The sequence below is a fragment of the Salvelinus alpinus genome, chromosome 31 (assembly GCF_045679555.1).
Source record: "Salvelinus alpinus chromosome 31, SLU_Salpinus.1, whole genome shotgun sequence".
NCBI lineage: Eukaryota > Metazoa > Chordata > Actinopteri > Salmoniformes > Salmonidae > Salvelinus > Salvelinus alpinus.
In genome coordinates, this window is record NC_092116.1 from 9,640,524 (window position 1) to 9,656,600 (window position 16,077).

The window sequence follows — 16,077 nt, forward strand, 5'->3', positions numbered from 1 at the left end:
ATGTCATAGCGAGACAGACATATTTTATTCTATTAAAGATGCCACCCGGAGTCTGAGAAAGAGGGAAATGTTGGCGCTTCCATAATGTAAATGTTGATAGGAGCTATGGCTGAATGACAGCGTTATTGATTCATTTGTCATGTTATCTCATTATACTCTCACTAACATTATACCCTCACTAACAAAGGGGTATCAATGTACAGCTCTTTCCAGTGGTGCTTGTAAGAGTGAAAGGGCCAATTCAAAAGGTTATTGGGTTATTGAAGAACGAGTCCCACACTACTCATATACTGAGTATTTTTTTACTGTGATGTTTGTTTGTTGATAGGTAGTCTTGCTATATCTCCCTTCACAGTTACAGTGGTCCTTCTTGATTTGAGTAAGGTCCAACGCGACAGACATTCTGTAAAGGTGTTGCATTTATCTCGAGAGAAAAAAAAACAGGAACTTGACACAACGTCGAGGGTTTGGCAAACTCAAATGTTTTTAATGCTAAGAAATGAAGTCAGATATAGTATAAGAGTAGGTTAGGTCATGTTGATTGGTGGCGCAGGTTAGTCAAAGCAGAGCTCACTGTAATGCAGCACTAAGTCGCTTGGTTTTCATGTTTTATGCATGATGCATGTATTATGAAAGGATACAGGCGAGACAACACCTTTTTGTACCAGTTGGTTCAGGTTCAATTGGCTGGCAACATACAGTACAGAAACAGAAGACACTTCACGCTTGCAAATCCTCTCTAGGAAAATTGTATGAAACATGCTTGGAATTGAAGCCTTTCTGTTTGTCAGGTGAGAGAAGTAGTTGCATTGTGTATTGGAACTGGGTATATATGAACTAATAATTGCCCCTGTAAATAAAAGCTATTGTCCCTCTTGGGATCAGAGAGTGGCTTATGATAATGATAAACGTGACTATGATGTTTATGTATTAGGAGGAACACTTGCCCAAAACGCTCTTTTTGTCCTGGGTCCATGTAATTCTTCTTAACATGTACATGAATCATGATACCACAAACAAAATCCCTCAAAGGGTATACATAAGTGTAATTAGAAAGCCTATGAATTTTTACTGCACAGGAAAACTGCACTTTTAAAGAGGACGAAGCAAATGTTTCGAATATGTGACCCACCCCCTGGATTCGGTCCTATGTAGCAACATTTTAAATAGTTTTTTTTTTTTACATTGGATAAAAATACAGACTCAGAGCTAGAAAAGTATCTTGTGACCCCACTTTTGAGAAAATGAGCCTTGAATATTTTTTACACCTACTGGAGAGCTCTTCTTTGTCTACACCCATTCAGCATCGTTCACACCCTCTTAAGCCTTAGCCCCACCCATCTCTTTAAGGAATCACGTGAGGCCATGTGCTAAACAGAGTGAGTAGTTTAGTAAACAACCAAAGATTTCAAGACTAAAAGTGGTAAAAGTAGTAGCCTACAAAAAGGAAAAACTCCAAAAACTTTGGACACTTTAGCCTATATCCTAATCTGACTTTGGTACAGGTCATGTTGTTCTTCATGTTATTGTCTGTGGTAAACACACACCATATCAAATAAAATCTAAGTTTGTCACATGCACAGGGTACAGAAGGTGTAAACGGTACAGTGAAATGGTTACTTGCATATTTGCATAGTAGAAATATCAAAAACAGAAAGTGTCCAGATAAAAATATTTTGTAAATATTTTATAATTTTTAGATGACGCTTACCCAGACACACTTGTCTAAATTGATGGGTCATGTGAAAATGCTATAACCACCCCCCAGCCACATCTAGCTAAGTGGATGGGTCACTATTGTCTATACATGTACATATGTTCATGAAATTAAATAGATGGCCGTAATCACCCCAAGACACACCTGACTAACTTGATGGGTCATGTAATCACCTGGGGAAGTGAAGTATTTTGTTTAGACATGTATCTAGCTAGCTAGATACGAATAATTAGAATACTATTGTGACACAGATCATACACGTAACGTTAGCTAGCGAGCCAGAAAGCTAATGTTTGCTAGCTACAGTAGCTAACAGTATGCTTTCATTTGCAACGAAAACAACTTTCTAACTAAATTAGAAACGTATCATATCTGAAAATGTAGCTAGACTCTTACCCGTTTACATGGATGAATGCTTCATGGCAGACTGGAACCATTGAACTCTGTTTTGTTTGACCAGCGTTGTGTCAAGTACCTCCGGTTCACACTGACCGTGGTGTGTGCAGAAGGTAGCTCATCACAACTTTTTCCAACTGTTCTGTCGATAGCGCCTGCTAAATTCAGGGCATCAATGTTGTTGAGAAAAGGAGCAAAACGTTTGTAGTTCTCGATGGCTAACGTTATATCGTTCAAAAAAGCCGCTGTAGAAATGATTTTCACCACATACTGAGCAGCTCACGTTATAGACAGAAGCATGCTACATGGCAGACCAATTCAAACTCATCTCCCGGCATGTCCAGCCCATCCATTATCTCAGCCAACCATGCCTCGCGAGAAGGTTGTCTTTTTCTGTGGCTAAACCAACTAGGCTCGGGATTGAACAATTGTATTCATATTTACAGATGGAATACAAGGCACATGAAAGTTTAAAAAACTAATTTTGATCAAAATAAATAACAAAAGACGTTCAAATACCTCTCCTGTGAAGTAGTGACATGCAACATACGCCTAGCTTCCTGAAACGGGTCACATATAGAAGTGAAGAATTGTAAGATTTGTTGTTTCTGATTTCCTCCAATGTGTGTTTCCTGTAGTTTGCGGAGACATCCATGGCCAGTTCTTTGACCTGATGAAGCTGTTTGAAGTAGGAGGGTCACCAGCTAGCACTCGATACCTTTTCCTGGGCGACTACGTCGACAGAGGATATTTCAGTATCGAAGTAAGTGTTTCGCCTGTTCTAAGAACATTAAGTTAAAGAAGGAAATGGTTGATGCTTTTGCATTTGTACCTCTGAAAATACTGTTGGTTATACTGTATTATAAAAATATGTTCTCAAAAAATATGCTAATTCATTCCCAATCTCTTTGTTGTTCTCTTTCAGTGTGTGCTGTACTTGTGGGCCTTAAAGATCCTATACCCCAAAACACTATTTTTGCTTCGTGGGAACCACGAATGTAGACATTTGACAGAGTATTTCACATTTAAGCAAGAATGTAAGTATGGTTTGAGTTTTTCATTCTAAAGCATTTTACATTCAACCCGACGCTTAACTTTCAAGCGTTCACACAGAAAAGTGCTTCTTGGCATAGTATGAAATCAGATATTTGCTCTCTCCTTGATAGGTATTTACATATGTCAGAACTATTGCTGTTGTGTTCAGAGTCTAAATAAAATACCAAGGGCAGAGTGAAATTATGCTGGAGTATTTTTATGTCCTTTGGAGGTTTTCTGACACTTTTTAAATACTTTCCGACCCAGGCCCAGCACACTGCCCTAGTGTGTAAGAACTAGGGGTGTTTGGCCTGGCAACACTCACTCCCTGCCCTATTTCCACCTTGACAGGTAGAATTAAGTATTCGGAGCGGGTGTACGATGCGTGTATGGACGCCTTCGACTGCCTTCCTCTGGCCGCCCTTATGAACCAGCAGTTCCTGTGCGTACACGGAGGACTGTCCCCAGAAATCACAAATCTTGACGACATCAGGAAAGTACGTGTCCTCCCGAACCACGTTCCCTGCATGACCATGCAATATGCTTGTAATTTCAGCTGCTACACTATCATTCAGAATTCTCCTATTTTACTGTTGATAAAGTATTAAATTCATGGATACATTGGATATTGTACTGTTTCTATGCTGTATGAATATATTGCATGTATGGTTTTAACGAGGTTTCATTAAAAGCATAATGGGTGTTCAGTATAAGTAAGATAATCAATTTTCCCTTGTAACAAACATTCACATGGATTTTATTCTAATGGAATTTATCATGTGAAAGGCAGTTAAATTAGGATACAGATATGTTTACACAGAGCATTGTGCAAACTGTTTCTTTCCCCATTTTGCTGTTCAAGAAAATTAAGACTTTACCATTTCCCTTGAAATATTTCCTTTGAAAATAATGACCTTGATAATAATAATACAACATGGACTACCTCTCTCTCAATTCGCTCTCAAACGATGCCCCAAGCTAACAGGAGAGTTACATTCGGGCAGAGTCTGGACCGCTCTGATTAAAAATGTTGAAGAGTCGGATCCTGCTTTCTCTCAAATTCAATAACGACAATTGGATTTTGTGGCTGCAATCAGAGGGTCTCTGTAATCCAATCTGCACTATTGAAGTGTCCATTATGCTACAGTGTATACTTTCTCTGGAGAAATCGATATGGTTTCTCTGAATGACTGTCATGAGCTTTTGGCTGATCACATCCATTTGTACCTTTTTCATCCCATTTCTGAGGAGGAAGTATTAGTATGGTCAAGATTGAATATACCTATTCATGTTTTCTACTCATAATAGACACACATTGTCATCCAGTCCACATGTTGTGGGTGTCTTTCACTCAAACATGATGTACCGTTGTAAAACAGAGACCCTACCGAGAGTTTTTATTTTAACCACAGTTCAATGTAGCAAGACTAATTGTTAAATCAAGATCCAGCTCAAGTCTTTTACAATGACAAAAACAACCACTTTTCCATAGGTATCCCTTGATCAACACCAACCCATTGAGGAAGCTAAACTGACTGAGTTTCCTCATAGATTAGACATTTTCCTGACTGCTTGACGTTGTCTTTCCCTGTCTCTTCTAACTCTGTGTCCCTCTCTCTTTGCAGTTAGACAGATTCAAAGAGCCACCTGCGTACGGGCCCATGTGTGACCTGCTGTGGTCGGACCCCCTGGAAGACTTTGGGAATGAGAAAAGCCAAGAGCACTTCACACACAACACAGTGAGAGGCTGCTCCTACTTCTACAGGTGGGCCATCAACAGCATCGCCTCCTTCACAAGCTGCGTAGTGTGAAAAAGGCTGTGAATGTATTCATTTATTCATGTGCACTTTACAGCGCACATTATTAAGGTTGCACTATGTAGGAAGTGCTACGCCATTTCCTGGTTGCTAAAATTCGAATAGTTCGCCTAATTTCAGTTTATGTGATAAAACAAGCAACTATAGTGTAGAGAATCATTGTACCATCTAAACCGCTGTGAAACATATTTTCCATAACCAGAAATATTGTATTTCCAGCTGTTTGACGCTGGTTTATAAAACCAAAAGTTAAAGACGCAAAAAACGAAACTTAAGACCAGGAAGCCTAGAAATAGCGCACATAGAACAGATCTACCGCTTCTTAAACTTGCTTTCAATGAGAATGACCGAGCTATAACTTACATTTCTATGTGAATTTGGTCGGTCACCCAAAAAGTTACACATTGCATCTTTAAGAATGCTATTTTCACGTCAATGTAGAAATGCTGGTGTGTGTGTAGTTGGCCGTATCCTCCTTTGTTACCATTGTGGATGTATCATACAACGGACTTGACATTGATCTTAGTGCAACACCTCTGGGCTCTACAGTAATATAACCATTCCAATAGAACAGAATCCCAGTACCATTGAAGCATCACTGAACCTTCCTTTGCCAAATCCTTCCTACCCAAGTTCTTCTGCCAAATGTTCATCTTCATTTATTTATTTTACCATGTAAGTTGACTGAGAACACGTTCTCATTTGCAGCAACGACCTGGGGAATAGTTACAGGGGAGAGGAGGGGGATGAATGAGCCAATTGTAAACTGGGGATTATTAGGTGACCGTGATGGTTGAGGGCCAGATTGGGAATTTAGCCAGGACACCGGGGTTAACACCCCTACTCTTACGATAAGTGCCATGGGATCTTTAATGACCTCAGAGAGTCAGGACACCCGTTTAACGTCCCATCCGAAAGACAGCACCCTACACAGAGCAGTGTCCCCAATCACTGCCCTGGGGCATTGGGATCTTTGTTTAGACCAGAGGAAAGAGTGCCTCCTACTGGCCCTCCTACTGGCCCTCCAACACCACTTCCAGCAGCACCTGGTCTCCCATCCAGGGACTGACCAGGACCAACCCTGCTTAGCTTCAGAAGCAAGCCAGCAGTGGTATGCAGGGTGGTATGCTGCCCCTTCGAACTCCCTCAGTCTGTTTTCTATTGTCTGTAAGTACACATACACACTTTCTGTGGATATGACAGTCACTGTATAACCTGCATTTGTCATCGTCCCAGAGAAACTGGCTTCTCTCTCATTACTCTGTCGCAAGTGTTTATGGAGCACACATATTAACTCCCCTTAAAAAGGTCCCAGTCGCAGGCAAAGCAAACAAAGGAATGGCTAGAAGCACGGAGTGAGCTCACTCTGTCCTGAATATAATGAACAGGGCCACAGTTCTCTCCAAATGTGTCTTCTAGTGCTCTAGTGTCCAGTCATTACAGGTGGATAAACACTCTTTGGCCCTGGCATGCCAGTGGTAAAGCCAGCCTTAAGCAGCACAAGCAATCAAATGTTGTGTCTCCTTGAGTGTGCTACACACTGATTTGCAGATTATAAAAATAAAAAAACATTATTATTGCATTATATGTTGTATCAAGGTCAAAAGGTATTTGAACCTTTTTGAATGGTTCTGTGTTCATTTCACACGTATGCTAAACTAAGTGGCTAGAGTTAGGAAATCCATGGGAAGCCTCAAAGGTGCATGAGTGCATTCAGACACCCAAAGAGCTCTATCTATATTTTTTTTCCAGTTTGTAAATTGATGTAATTTGAAAAGAGACTGCATATCATCTTTGGTAGAGACTTTACCCATAATGCAGGCCTATTTCAAAGTCCTCCTATTTGAGGAGTATACCAGCACAATATTTGCTCTTTGGACCCTGGGAAGACTTGTGGTCTCTAAGGCACCAGCTAAAGGGGATTCAATAAAGAATAAAGAATGTACACTGAGTGTATAACACATCTTTCCATGACATAGACTGACCTGGTGAATCAAGGTGAAAGCTATGATCCCTTATTGATGTCACTTGTTCAATCCACGTCAATCAGTGTAGATGAAGTGTGTTTGTGTGCCATTCAGAGGGTGAATGGGCAAGACAAAAGATTGAAGTGCCTTTGAACGGGGTATGGTAGTAGGTGCCAGGCGCACCGGTTTGTGTCAAGAACTGCAACACTGCTGGGTTTTTCATGCTCAACAGTTTCCCGTGTGTATCAGGAATGGTCCACCACCCGAAGGACATCCAGGCAACTTGACACAACTGTGGGAAGCATTGGAATCAACATGGGCCAGCATCCCTGTGGATTGCTTTCGACACCTTCAAGAGTCCATGCCCCGACGAGGCCGTTCTGAGGGCAAAAAGGGGGGGGGGGGGGGGGGTTCAACTCAGTATTAGGAATATGTTCCTAGTGTTTGTTATACTCACTGTATAGTGTTTTATGTGGGAACAATAATGGTTATTTGCATTCAAAATGTTATTTTGGTCAGGGCTGTGAGATAGATTTGTAGATGAACCAACAGTTTGCTGTAAATGGTCTCGCTTGACTATCTGCTAGACAACACATGCCCGGTCAGGGCGAGAAATGTCACCCCTGTCACTTGAGAGAGGGTAAGAGAGTAGTGTTGATGCTCTCGGGTTCTGCCAGTGATATTTCCATGGTATGGCCCTGCCATCGCAGAGATATCTCTGATATCTGAGTGATAGGGATCCAGTATACTACATCGAGTAGTACCGACTATCGAAAGAAAGACAGTGATTTGACAGTGATAGACCCTGTTCGAATACTCCTAATGTATCTTTCCTTCCTCGCTTCCTTAAAGTAATCACTAACCAGACATTGCTAGATGGGTTTTAGCAAACTTGCCATCGCTTTCAACAGTTATGGCATGTCAGATCAGTGATTACTTCAGGGAAGCGAGGAATAAAGGAGGCATTTTAAGAGTATATGAACAGATAATTGCTGTTGTGGTATAAACACTTCAGCATTTCAAACAGGATGGTACAGTAAAACTCCAGTCCAGGTTAGCTGCTTCCTCTTGTACCTCTATCCCAACAGCCCCCTGTGTCTTCTTGGCTTGGCTTACATTCCTCTGTGGCTTTGGGCTTGCATTCCAAGTGGCACTCTATTTCCTACATAGTGCACTACTTTTGGTCAAAAGTAGTGCACTATATCGGGAATAGAGTGCCATTTGAAACATAGCCTTGTTGTTTTTCCCAGTGTCGTCGTTTGGATCTGCCTGCAGGGCTCATTGTAATTGCCAGCACACTGGCATGCTGCGTTTATGTGCCAGCTTCAAGCTCCAGACTGAAAGGAGAACAATTCGCCAATCTGAGAGAAAAGACTCAGTTTGGTGCTTTTTCCTGGCTTCTGGCAACTGTTTTACCCCAGCACCATAGGCCCCCTCATAACTGTTTTACCCCAGCACCATAGGCCCCCTCATAACTGTTTTACACACTACTGAGGCATGAAATTGCACATGAATACAGGCCCCATCTTTTCAAGCCTAGCACAGACACTGTACTGTGTGGTCGACTGTTTTTGAGTAGCCTAAACAGGGAATTACATGGTATTTTAGATGCTTTATGCAAATAGCCCTTGAATGGATTTTGTCTGTTCAGATGATGCACAGAGTATACTGTCAGGTTTGAAGTAGACAGGATGTGAATTTGTTTGTTTATTTGTCAGGGACTTTCACAACTGTTTGGGATTGATCACATCTGCGCTCCATCCCAAAACAGATGTCAATTGCGTTCAGCACTAAATGTCTTTAGTCTTCTGAGCAATACCTACAGTAGCAACAGCATCTGCTGATGCCCGGAGAAACAAATATGAATGAAAATAATGAATTAAGATGGATATTAGCTACTTTTTTATTTACCTCGAAGCGATGCTATCACACCATAAAGAAACCACGCGCACTTTGGTTTCCGTTCCGCGTTCCGCTGTCGGGCGTACTTTCTCTCCTCGGGTCATCAGTAGCAGAACAAGGAATGTGACACCTAGACCTATTTCTAGGTGTAAGTCCACCTGGAGTGACAAAGCAAAGTAGGCCTCTCAGCTAGGAAGCCTGCAGTGTAACTGTGCCCCTCAAAGCATACCCTCTTACCCGTCTGACAAGGAAATGCAAATTGAGACCGATCTGTTCACTTTTGTTCAAGTTAAGAGTGTACTGTACACATTCTCTTGTCTACTTTCTATTCTGGATATTAACTGGAGGAGGAGGACTATGGATGTTACGAGGTGGCCCGAAGTGCAAGGCCATCTACCTACCACACAAAGCAGTGAGCTACCCTTTAGCTCCAAAAGCTTTCAGCAATGGAGAACCGCATTGATTAAAGGGCACAACCATTGTTAGACTAATTAGCAATATCCAGAAACAAACACTTGAGTTTAGCCTTCAGCCCTGTACTTAATTATCAAACACACGCGTCACATTATTTCCAAATGACAGCTGAAGTGTCGTTTTGTCAATGGGAAAATGCGTTGCCTGTTGTGACCTAGAATTAAATAAACATGAGTCGGTTCCACGGTGAGTTTGGTTCTTTGAACAATGATTGCTTTCATGTTTCATCAGGTTCATTGAATAACCTTCTAAAGTTGTTGTGGTGGGGAGTTCTGAAATGATTTTCACACACAGCTCTCTTGTGTTTCCACAAGGTCTGGAAGTTCATGTGCACTCACTTACTTACTTAACGTTCCTTCTCCGGGAGTTTTCAACGTAACTGGCTTCTAGGGGGTTGTTGGCTGGCTGGCTGGCTAGTGTGACTAGGGCCTACCTCACTGAGTGCAAAATCACATTTTGGGTTCTTTGGGAATGAAAGGTTATGGCATGGAAAATCCTGAAACTTTACTAAATTGTAATTGCTGGCAGTTTATTTTGGCCATCTCAATGTCAGACTGATCAGAGCTGCATGAGTACGCAAAAGCTACACACACACACACACACACACACACACACACACACACACACACACACACACACACACACACACACACACACACACACACACACACACACACACACACACACACACACACACACACACACACACACACACACACTGAATACTTATAGAAACCACAAGGTTGAGATTTTATGCTGGATCCTTTGTTTGCCCTTTCCAATGGTTACATGGTGAAGGTGCCTGCTATTAAAATACACTTGAATGAATATCTATTTTAAGTGTCAACCCACTGGGCACACACTGGTTGAATCAGCGTAGTTTCCACATCATTTTAATGAAATTACGTTGAACCAACGTGGAATAGAAGTTGATTTGACGTCCGTGCCCAGTGGGAAAGAAATCTAATCACTGCTTTTTGATCAAATTAGACCCGTTAATCAAGCATGTGTCGTCTTGTCTTTCAACAGTTATCCCGCTGTCTGCGACTTTCTACAACACAATAACTTATTATCGGTCATTCGAGCCCATGAAGCACAGGACGCTGGGTAAGTGCCCTCTTTTTTTCCCCACCGCTAACTGTTACAGCCGTTCACCTTGGACAACTATGTCGCTTGAGCCTACCCAGGAAACATCCTGCGCTTGCAAAATAAATTGTGTTGAATTCAACTTTATTGAGTTTGGTCGTCAGTTCCCCCTCAAAGGACCGTGACACCCTTGGTAGCAAGCATGTCAAAACATTGGAGAAAAGGGCCGATGAGGCAGAGGGTCCTCCTCAAACTGACAGAAGGCGTGTCACCCTGTTTGTTTACTGCTCCTCCACGAAGACTGTCTGGCCCACTCAAAGAGAAAAAACAGCTTGACATACTAGCCAGCCTTAGGCACAGATCTAGGATCAGATAACCCTTCCCAAATTGATTTCATTATTCCTCAGGCCATCGTGGACTTCATACACATGCATACAATAATAATGTGTTACATCCACTGTACAGAATCTAGCAGACACTTTTATCCCGAACCGTTATGCATGCATACATTTTATATACAGATGGTCCTGGGAATCAAACCCACTATCCTGGCATTGCAAGCACCGTGCTCTACCAACTGAGCTACAGAGGACCACGCTGTGCTGCAGAAGACCACAAGTACAGTTTTAGGTAGTGTTCGTGTAACAGTGATGGTGATGATGTTGTCTCTCCATCTAGGTACCGCATGTACAGGAAGAGCCAGACGACAGGGTTTCCTTCTCTCATCACCATCTTCTCAGCACCCAACTACCTAGACGTCTACAACAACAAAGGCAAGCACAGAGTGAATCGTACTCATTACCTCATTCATTCGTTTATTTGTTATGGATTATTTACCACTTGCCAGTGGAGGCTGGTGGGGGGGACTATAGGAGGACGGGCTCATTGTAATGGCTGGAAAGGAAAACATGGAACCGAGTCAAACATGTGGTTTCCATATGTTTGATATGTGTAATACAGCTCCGTTCATTCCATTCCAGCCATTACAATGAGCCCGTCCTCCTATAGCTTCTCCTACCAGCCTCCTCTGTTGTATGCTGCCCTAGAGTTAGCATCGGACTGTCAGGCTTCGCTCAGTCAATGAGATAAGATTTGGCCTCGCGAGACACCCCGACTCTATTGAAGTAGTTTACGGTTGAGGTTGTCAGACACGGATGTTCATACAACATCACAAAAGTACATCTCTTTTTAAAGTGCATTTTAAATCACAACACACTTTACAGTGAAACAAAAAAGTAAAGAGAACAAAGAAAAACAGTGCAGAGAATCCACAATTGAGTCATACTGTACTTGACACAGTGTGATCAGATCAAATGTATGCTTCCTCTACATTATAAACAGAGAGAGAAAGGGAGAGAGAGAAAAAGGGAGAGAGAAAGGGGGAGAGAGAGAAAGGGGGAGAGAGAGAAAGAGGGAGAGAGAAAGGGGGAGAGAGAGAAAGAGGGAGAGAGAAAGGGGGAGAGAGAGAAAGGGAGAGAGAGAAAGGCTGAGAGAGAGAAAGGGAGAGAGAAAGGCTGAGAGAGAGAAAGGGAGAGAGAGAATGTGGGACAGTGAGAAAGAGAGAGAGCACGCACACAGTGCCGTGGTTCCAAAACGTTTCACGCGTCTCTTGGGTTGGGTGGGGATGGGATGGACTGGCTGTGGTCCATTTGGCATGCAGTGTCCCAGCACACTCTGGAGGAGGCTGGACACACAGACAGACCTTTATGAAGTGAGTCAGCACAAAAAGTCCAAGAGCGACTCTTTTTGTCCAATCGGGGAACCACAGGGGAATTTAGGGAGAGAAAGGGAGAAGGGAAATGGGGCTGTTTTTGACACACACACTCATGGGGGCATATTTTCGCATAGGTGTGAATTGGGGCGAAGCCGGTGATGAGTTTCCTTGCGGGCATGTGTCAGGATGGTATGTAGTAGGATTTACTGCAAGGACATCTACAGAAGGAGAGCGTTTTGGAGTTTTTTTGTGAGCCTTACAATGGCTGATGTTCACAGCCCCGTCCAGGTTGTTTTTGTTTTTGCTTTGATGTTCCGTAATCTCAGCCCACCTTGATATCTGATCCCAGCTTTGCCAACTCAAAGGTAAAGAGCTTTAAATAGCTGACCTTCTGAAGCACATTCAGGAACGCATGCCATTACTCAGCCCGGGCTCCTGCACAACTAGACCCCCCCCCCCCCCCCCATCCCACTCTTTTAGTTTTATTGTGCATTTAACACCGGTTGCGTATTTCTTCAGAGTTTTAATGTTATTTAATAGGGTGCTCAGTTTTCTAGGATTCTTTTCTTTTCTCTTGAAACAACATGGGATTCTTCACCCTATAGTCCTATAGATGAGTTAAGAGGAGTACATTATATCATTTGTTATTTCTGTGATGAACTGCCCAATGAGGCGTATAATATGGTTCGAATGGGGCAGGGCGCCCGATTGAAATGCAAGTGACCGTAATAGATTGAACTTCTCTCGTCTTGGACTGAGATCTCGGCTGTGAGTGCCGCGGTCTCGTGATTGATGGCCAATCGATGGCAGCTGTAAATCTAAAAGGGGCAAGTCAGCTGAGCCCGTCAGTCTTTACAGAGAGGGGGGGGGGTTTCCAGAATCAGATTAACCAGCCTCCTCCAAATCAGTCTGCGGTCAGTGTAACCTCGATCAGAGTGGGGATTTGGCAACCCTGACAAAGGCAGGAAACCCCCAGTCGGTGGTCTCGCAGGCAAATAAATACAAATAAAAAACACAAAGGCCACCGCTGCCGAGTCGACATAATCTAACAGCCAAATAACTCTTAATTATTTATTTTTTTAATAGGATTAGATCAATCGTGAAATCAGATGGTTCCGTCACCGAGCTACTCGGGTGGCTAGTCTACACGGTCTCATGTCAAGTTGTCTGTAGCCACATAAACTGGAGCTGAGTGGTCACTCGGGCCAATGTGTTCTCCGTCCCCCCCCCACTCTCACTGACCTGTAAACATGAAAACTGTCTGCTGAAAAACAATATGGGGGGCAAGTTTAGTCGCTGGTGTCAGACAGCTTGGGTTTCTCCAGTCAAGAAGACGGGGAATGACACCGCTCCCCAAGTCTATTTCGGAGCGGCAGAGGATTGTCACGTAGTGAAACGAGAACTGAGGGGTTCTCCCCCATCGGAGACAGTAGCTCCTCATACCCCAGAATCCCCTTGTCACTTGAATTCCCAAGACATGTGACTAGGGACTTAGTCGCCGTTCCCATCTGGAATTTGGGAGGTGGAGTTTGGTTTTATTTGAGGAGAAGAGGGTTAAAGCTACTGTGGTGTGATACTGTTGTGATGTAAGACATACTTGTGGCAGCTATTTATACTTCTAGTACTGTTTATCAGACCTGGGCTCAAAGGAATCTATCTTGTTGAATGCTATATTGGCAAGCTGCTCAACTAAAACCAGCCAGCTCAACAAGACCCTTCGCTGGGCCTGCCTCTTGGACAGCAGTTACGCATATCCAAACATGGCACACATAGTATCAGACGTTTACCGGATTTTCCCCTGCCATATGTTGTTGATTGAGTTTAGACAGTTAGAAATGTGACTGGGAGACAGATGGGAATAGATGGACGATTTGAAAGTGTCAGACGGGGGATTCAGGCTTGGGTGTTGCGAAGTTGGCTGTGTTGATCACCAGGTCAAACATTTAGCCTACCTGCCTCCTAGGCAGTCACATAGTTCCCCCTCTCTCCTGCTATTCATTGATAGAATGAAAATAGAGATGGAGATGGATGGAGATGTGCTGTTGCTCTAGAGAGGGCTGGCTCAGAGATATGGCCGAGGTCAGAGTTCAGACTCTGTTTCCTGTGGGATTGGCATGTGGCCACATGATTGGTGCTGAGCGTTGAGTAAATAGCAGGATGGCATTCCCGGGGCAGGAATGACTACAGGGAACAAGGGAATTCTCCGCCTCGTCACAGTTGACAGCGTGGGGACCTTTTCTGGTAATTCTCCAGGGACCTCCCCCCCCTCTCCCCCCCCCCCCCATACAGTCAGAGCAAGTCTGAGCATAAACGGGTATGTCCTCTGTTCTGTTTTCCTCTCTGGATTTCTGGTTGGGTAGCTGGATGGGAATCTTGGCATGAGAGGACCAGTTAACCAATAAACATTCCTAGTCCATCATTATCATTTACTTACCATCCTTCTGTGATGTGTCTGATTTCTTAGAACTGCAGTTATGATCAAGACCTCAATTATTATTGGTCAATGACATTGACAACTCAATCTGCTTTGTTCCTCTAACACTGTACTGTGTAGCCTACTGTATTGTCCCACTGCAACAGGGATTTGACATGGCAAAAAAAAAGAAACTGGATTAAATATGTGTGGGATGATAAATTCATAAAAGTCGACTGTAGTGAAAAAAATGTAAAACAGCCAATTTCCCTCTATTTCCTGTCTACAGCTGTTACATGAGTGGAATACAGAGAAAGTTAGATAGAAGATGGACAAAAGGAGAGTAGGGCAGTCAGCTTGACAGACAGACAGTGGAGGAAGCAGTAAGCCAGAGGAAGGAACTCTCAAACTTCCACCCCTCATCCCTCCAGACAGAGGGGATCAGAGAGCCGTCCTCGTTAAGAAGCGAGGAAAACCCTTCTCGGCAGTCACTCGTCTGTGAATAATGTATGAGAGGGCAGACAGGCGGGCGTCGCCATTACCATATTAGTGGGTTTTCCTGTTAGAGCAACCCCACGGATGGTCTGGTCTTCCCCCAAGAAACACTACAGTAGTTGTTAGCGTTATTAGAGCAACAGAGATGCCCGGTGGTTGTCTGAGGAACTGCAACCAGACTTAAATTAGTTTGAAAATATATATTGTCGTTTGTGAGTGTTTTATTTAATTTATTAAAAGCAAGATAGCTAGCACATAAGTTATGAATGTATGGTCCCTTCAGGAATCAAACCCAGAATGCTGGTGTTGCAAACAATAATCAACTGAGCTTAATGCTTCCTCCACTGTCTGTCTGTCAGGCTGACTGCCCTACTCTCCTTTTTCTCCATCTTCTATCTATCTTCTATCTATTAGCCGGCTACCACCCGGTTACTCAACCCTGCACCTTAGAGGCTGCTGCCCTATATACATAGACATGGAATCACTGGTCACTTTAATAGTGGAACCCTAGTTACTTTAATAATGTTTACACACTGCTTTACTCATTTCATATGTATATACTGCATTCTATTCTACTGTATTTTAGTCAATGCCACTCCGACATTGCTCTTCCTAACATTTCTGTGTTTCTTAATTCCGTTATTTTACTTTAGATTTGTGTGTGTTGTTGTGAATTGTTAGATTCTACTACATTGTTGAGAGCTAGGAACACAAGCATTTTGCTACACCTGCAATAACATCTGCTAAATATTTGTATGTGACCAATAAAATTTGATTTGATTTTGAGCCATGTAGAATTGGTGGTTGCTTGGTAATGATGTAAGAGGGAAAAGTATATTTATATACCACTAACTGTGTAGATACACTATATATACAAAACTATGTGGACAGCCGTTCAAATTAGTGGATTCAGCTATTTCAGCTACACATGTTGCTGACAGGTGTATAAAATCGAGCACACAGCCAAGCAATCTCCATAGACAGACATTGGCAGTACAATGGCCCATATTGAAGAGCTCAGTGACTTTCAACGTGGCACCATCTTAGGATACCACCTTTCC

The 16,077-nt window shown here is 42.9% G+C and overlaps 1 protein-coding gene across 4 annotated transcripts in view; it reads left to right on the plus strand.

The window, feature by feature from the left end:
- LOC139561872 (protein phosphatase 3 catalytic subunit alpha-like) overlaps window positions 1–16,077 on the plus strand; it is a 112,400-nt gene that overhangs the window by 63,528 nt on the left and 32,795 nt on the right. For all 4 annotated transcript variants that reach the window (XM_071379229.1, XM_071379231.1, XM_071379230.1 and 1 more), the window contains exons 3-8: window positions 2,752–2,876; window positions 3,039–3,150; window positions 3,500–3,645; window positions 4,774–4,913; window positions 10,338–10,415; window positions 11,073–11,167. In XM_071379229.1, the coding sequence (XP_071235330.1) occupies window positions 2,752–2,876; window positions 3,039–3,150; window positions 3,500–3,645; window positions 4,774–4,913; window positions 10,338–10,415; window positions 11,073–11,167 (696 nt within the window). The remainder of the gene's footprint in view (window positions 1–2,751; window positions 2,877–3,038; window positions 3,151–3,499; window positions 3,646–4,773; window positions 4,914–10,337; window positions 10,416–11,072; window positions 11,168–16,077) is intronic.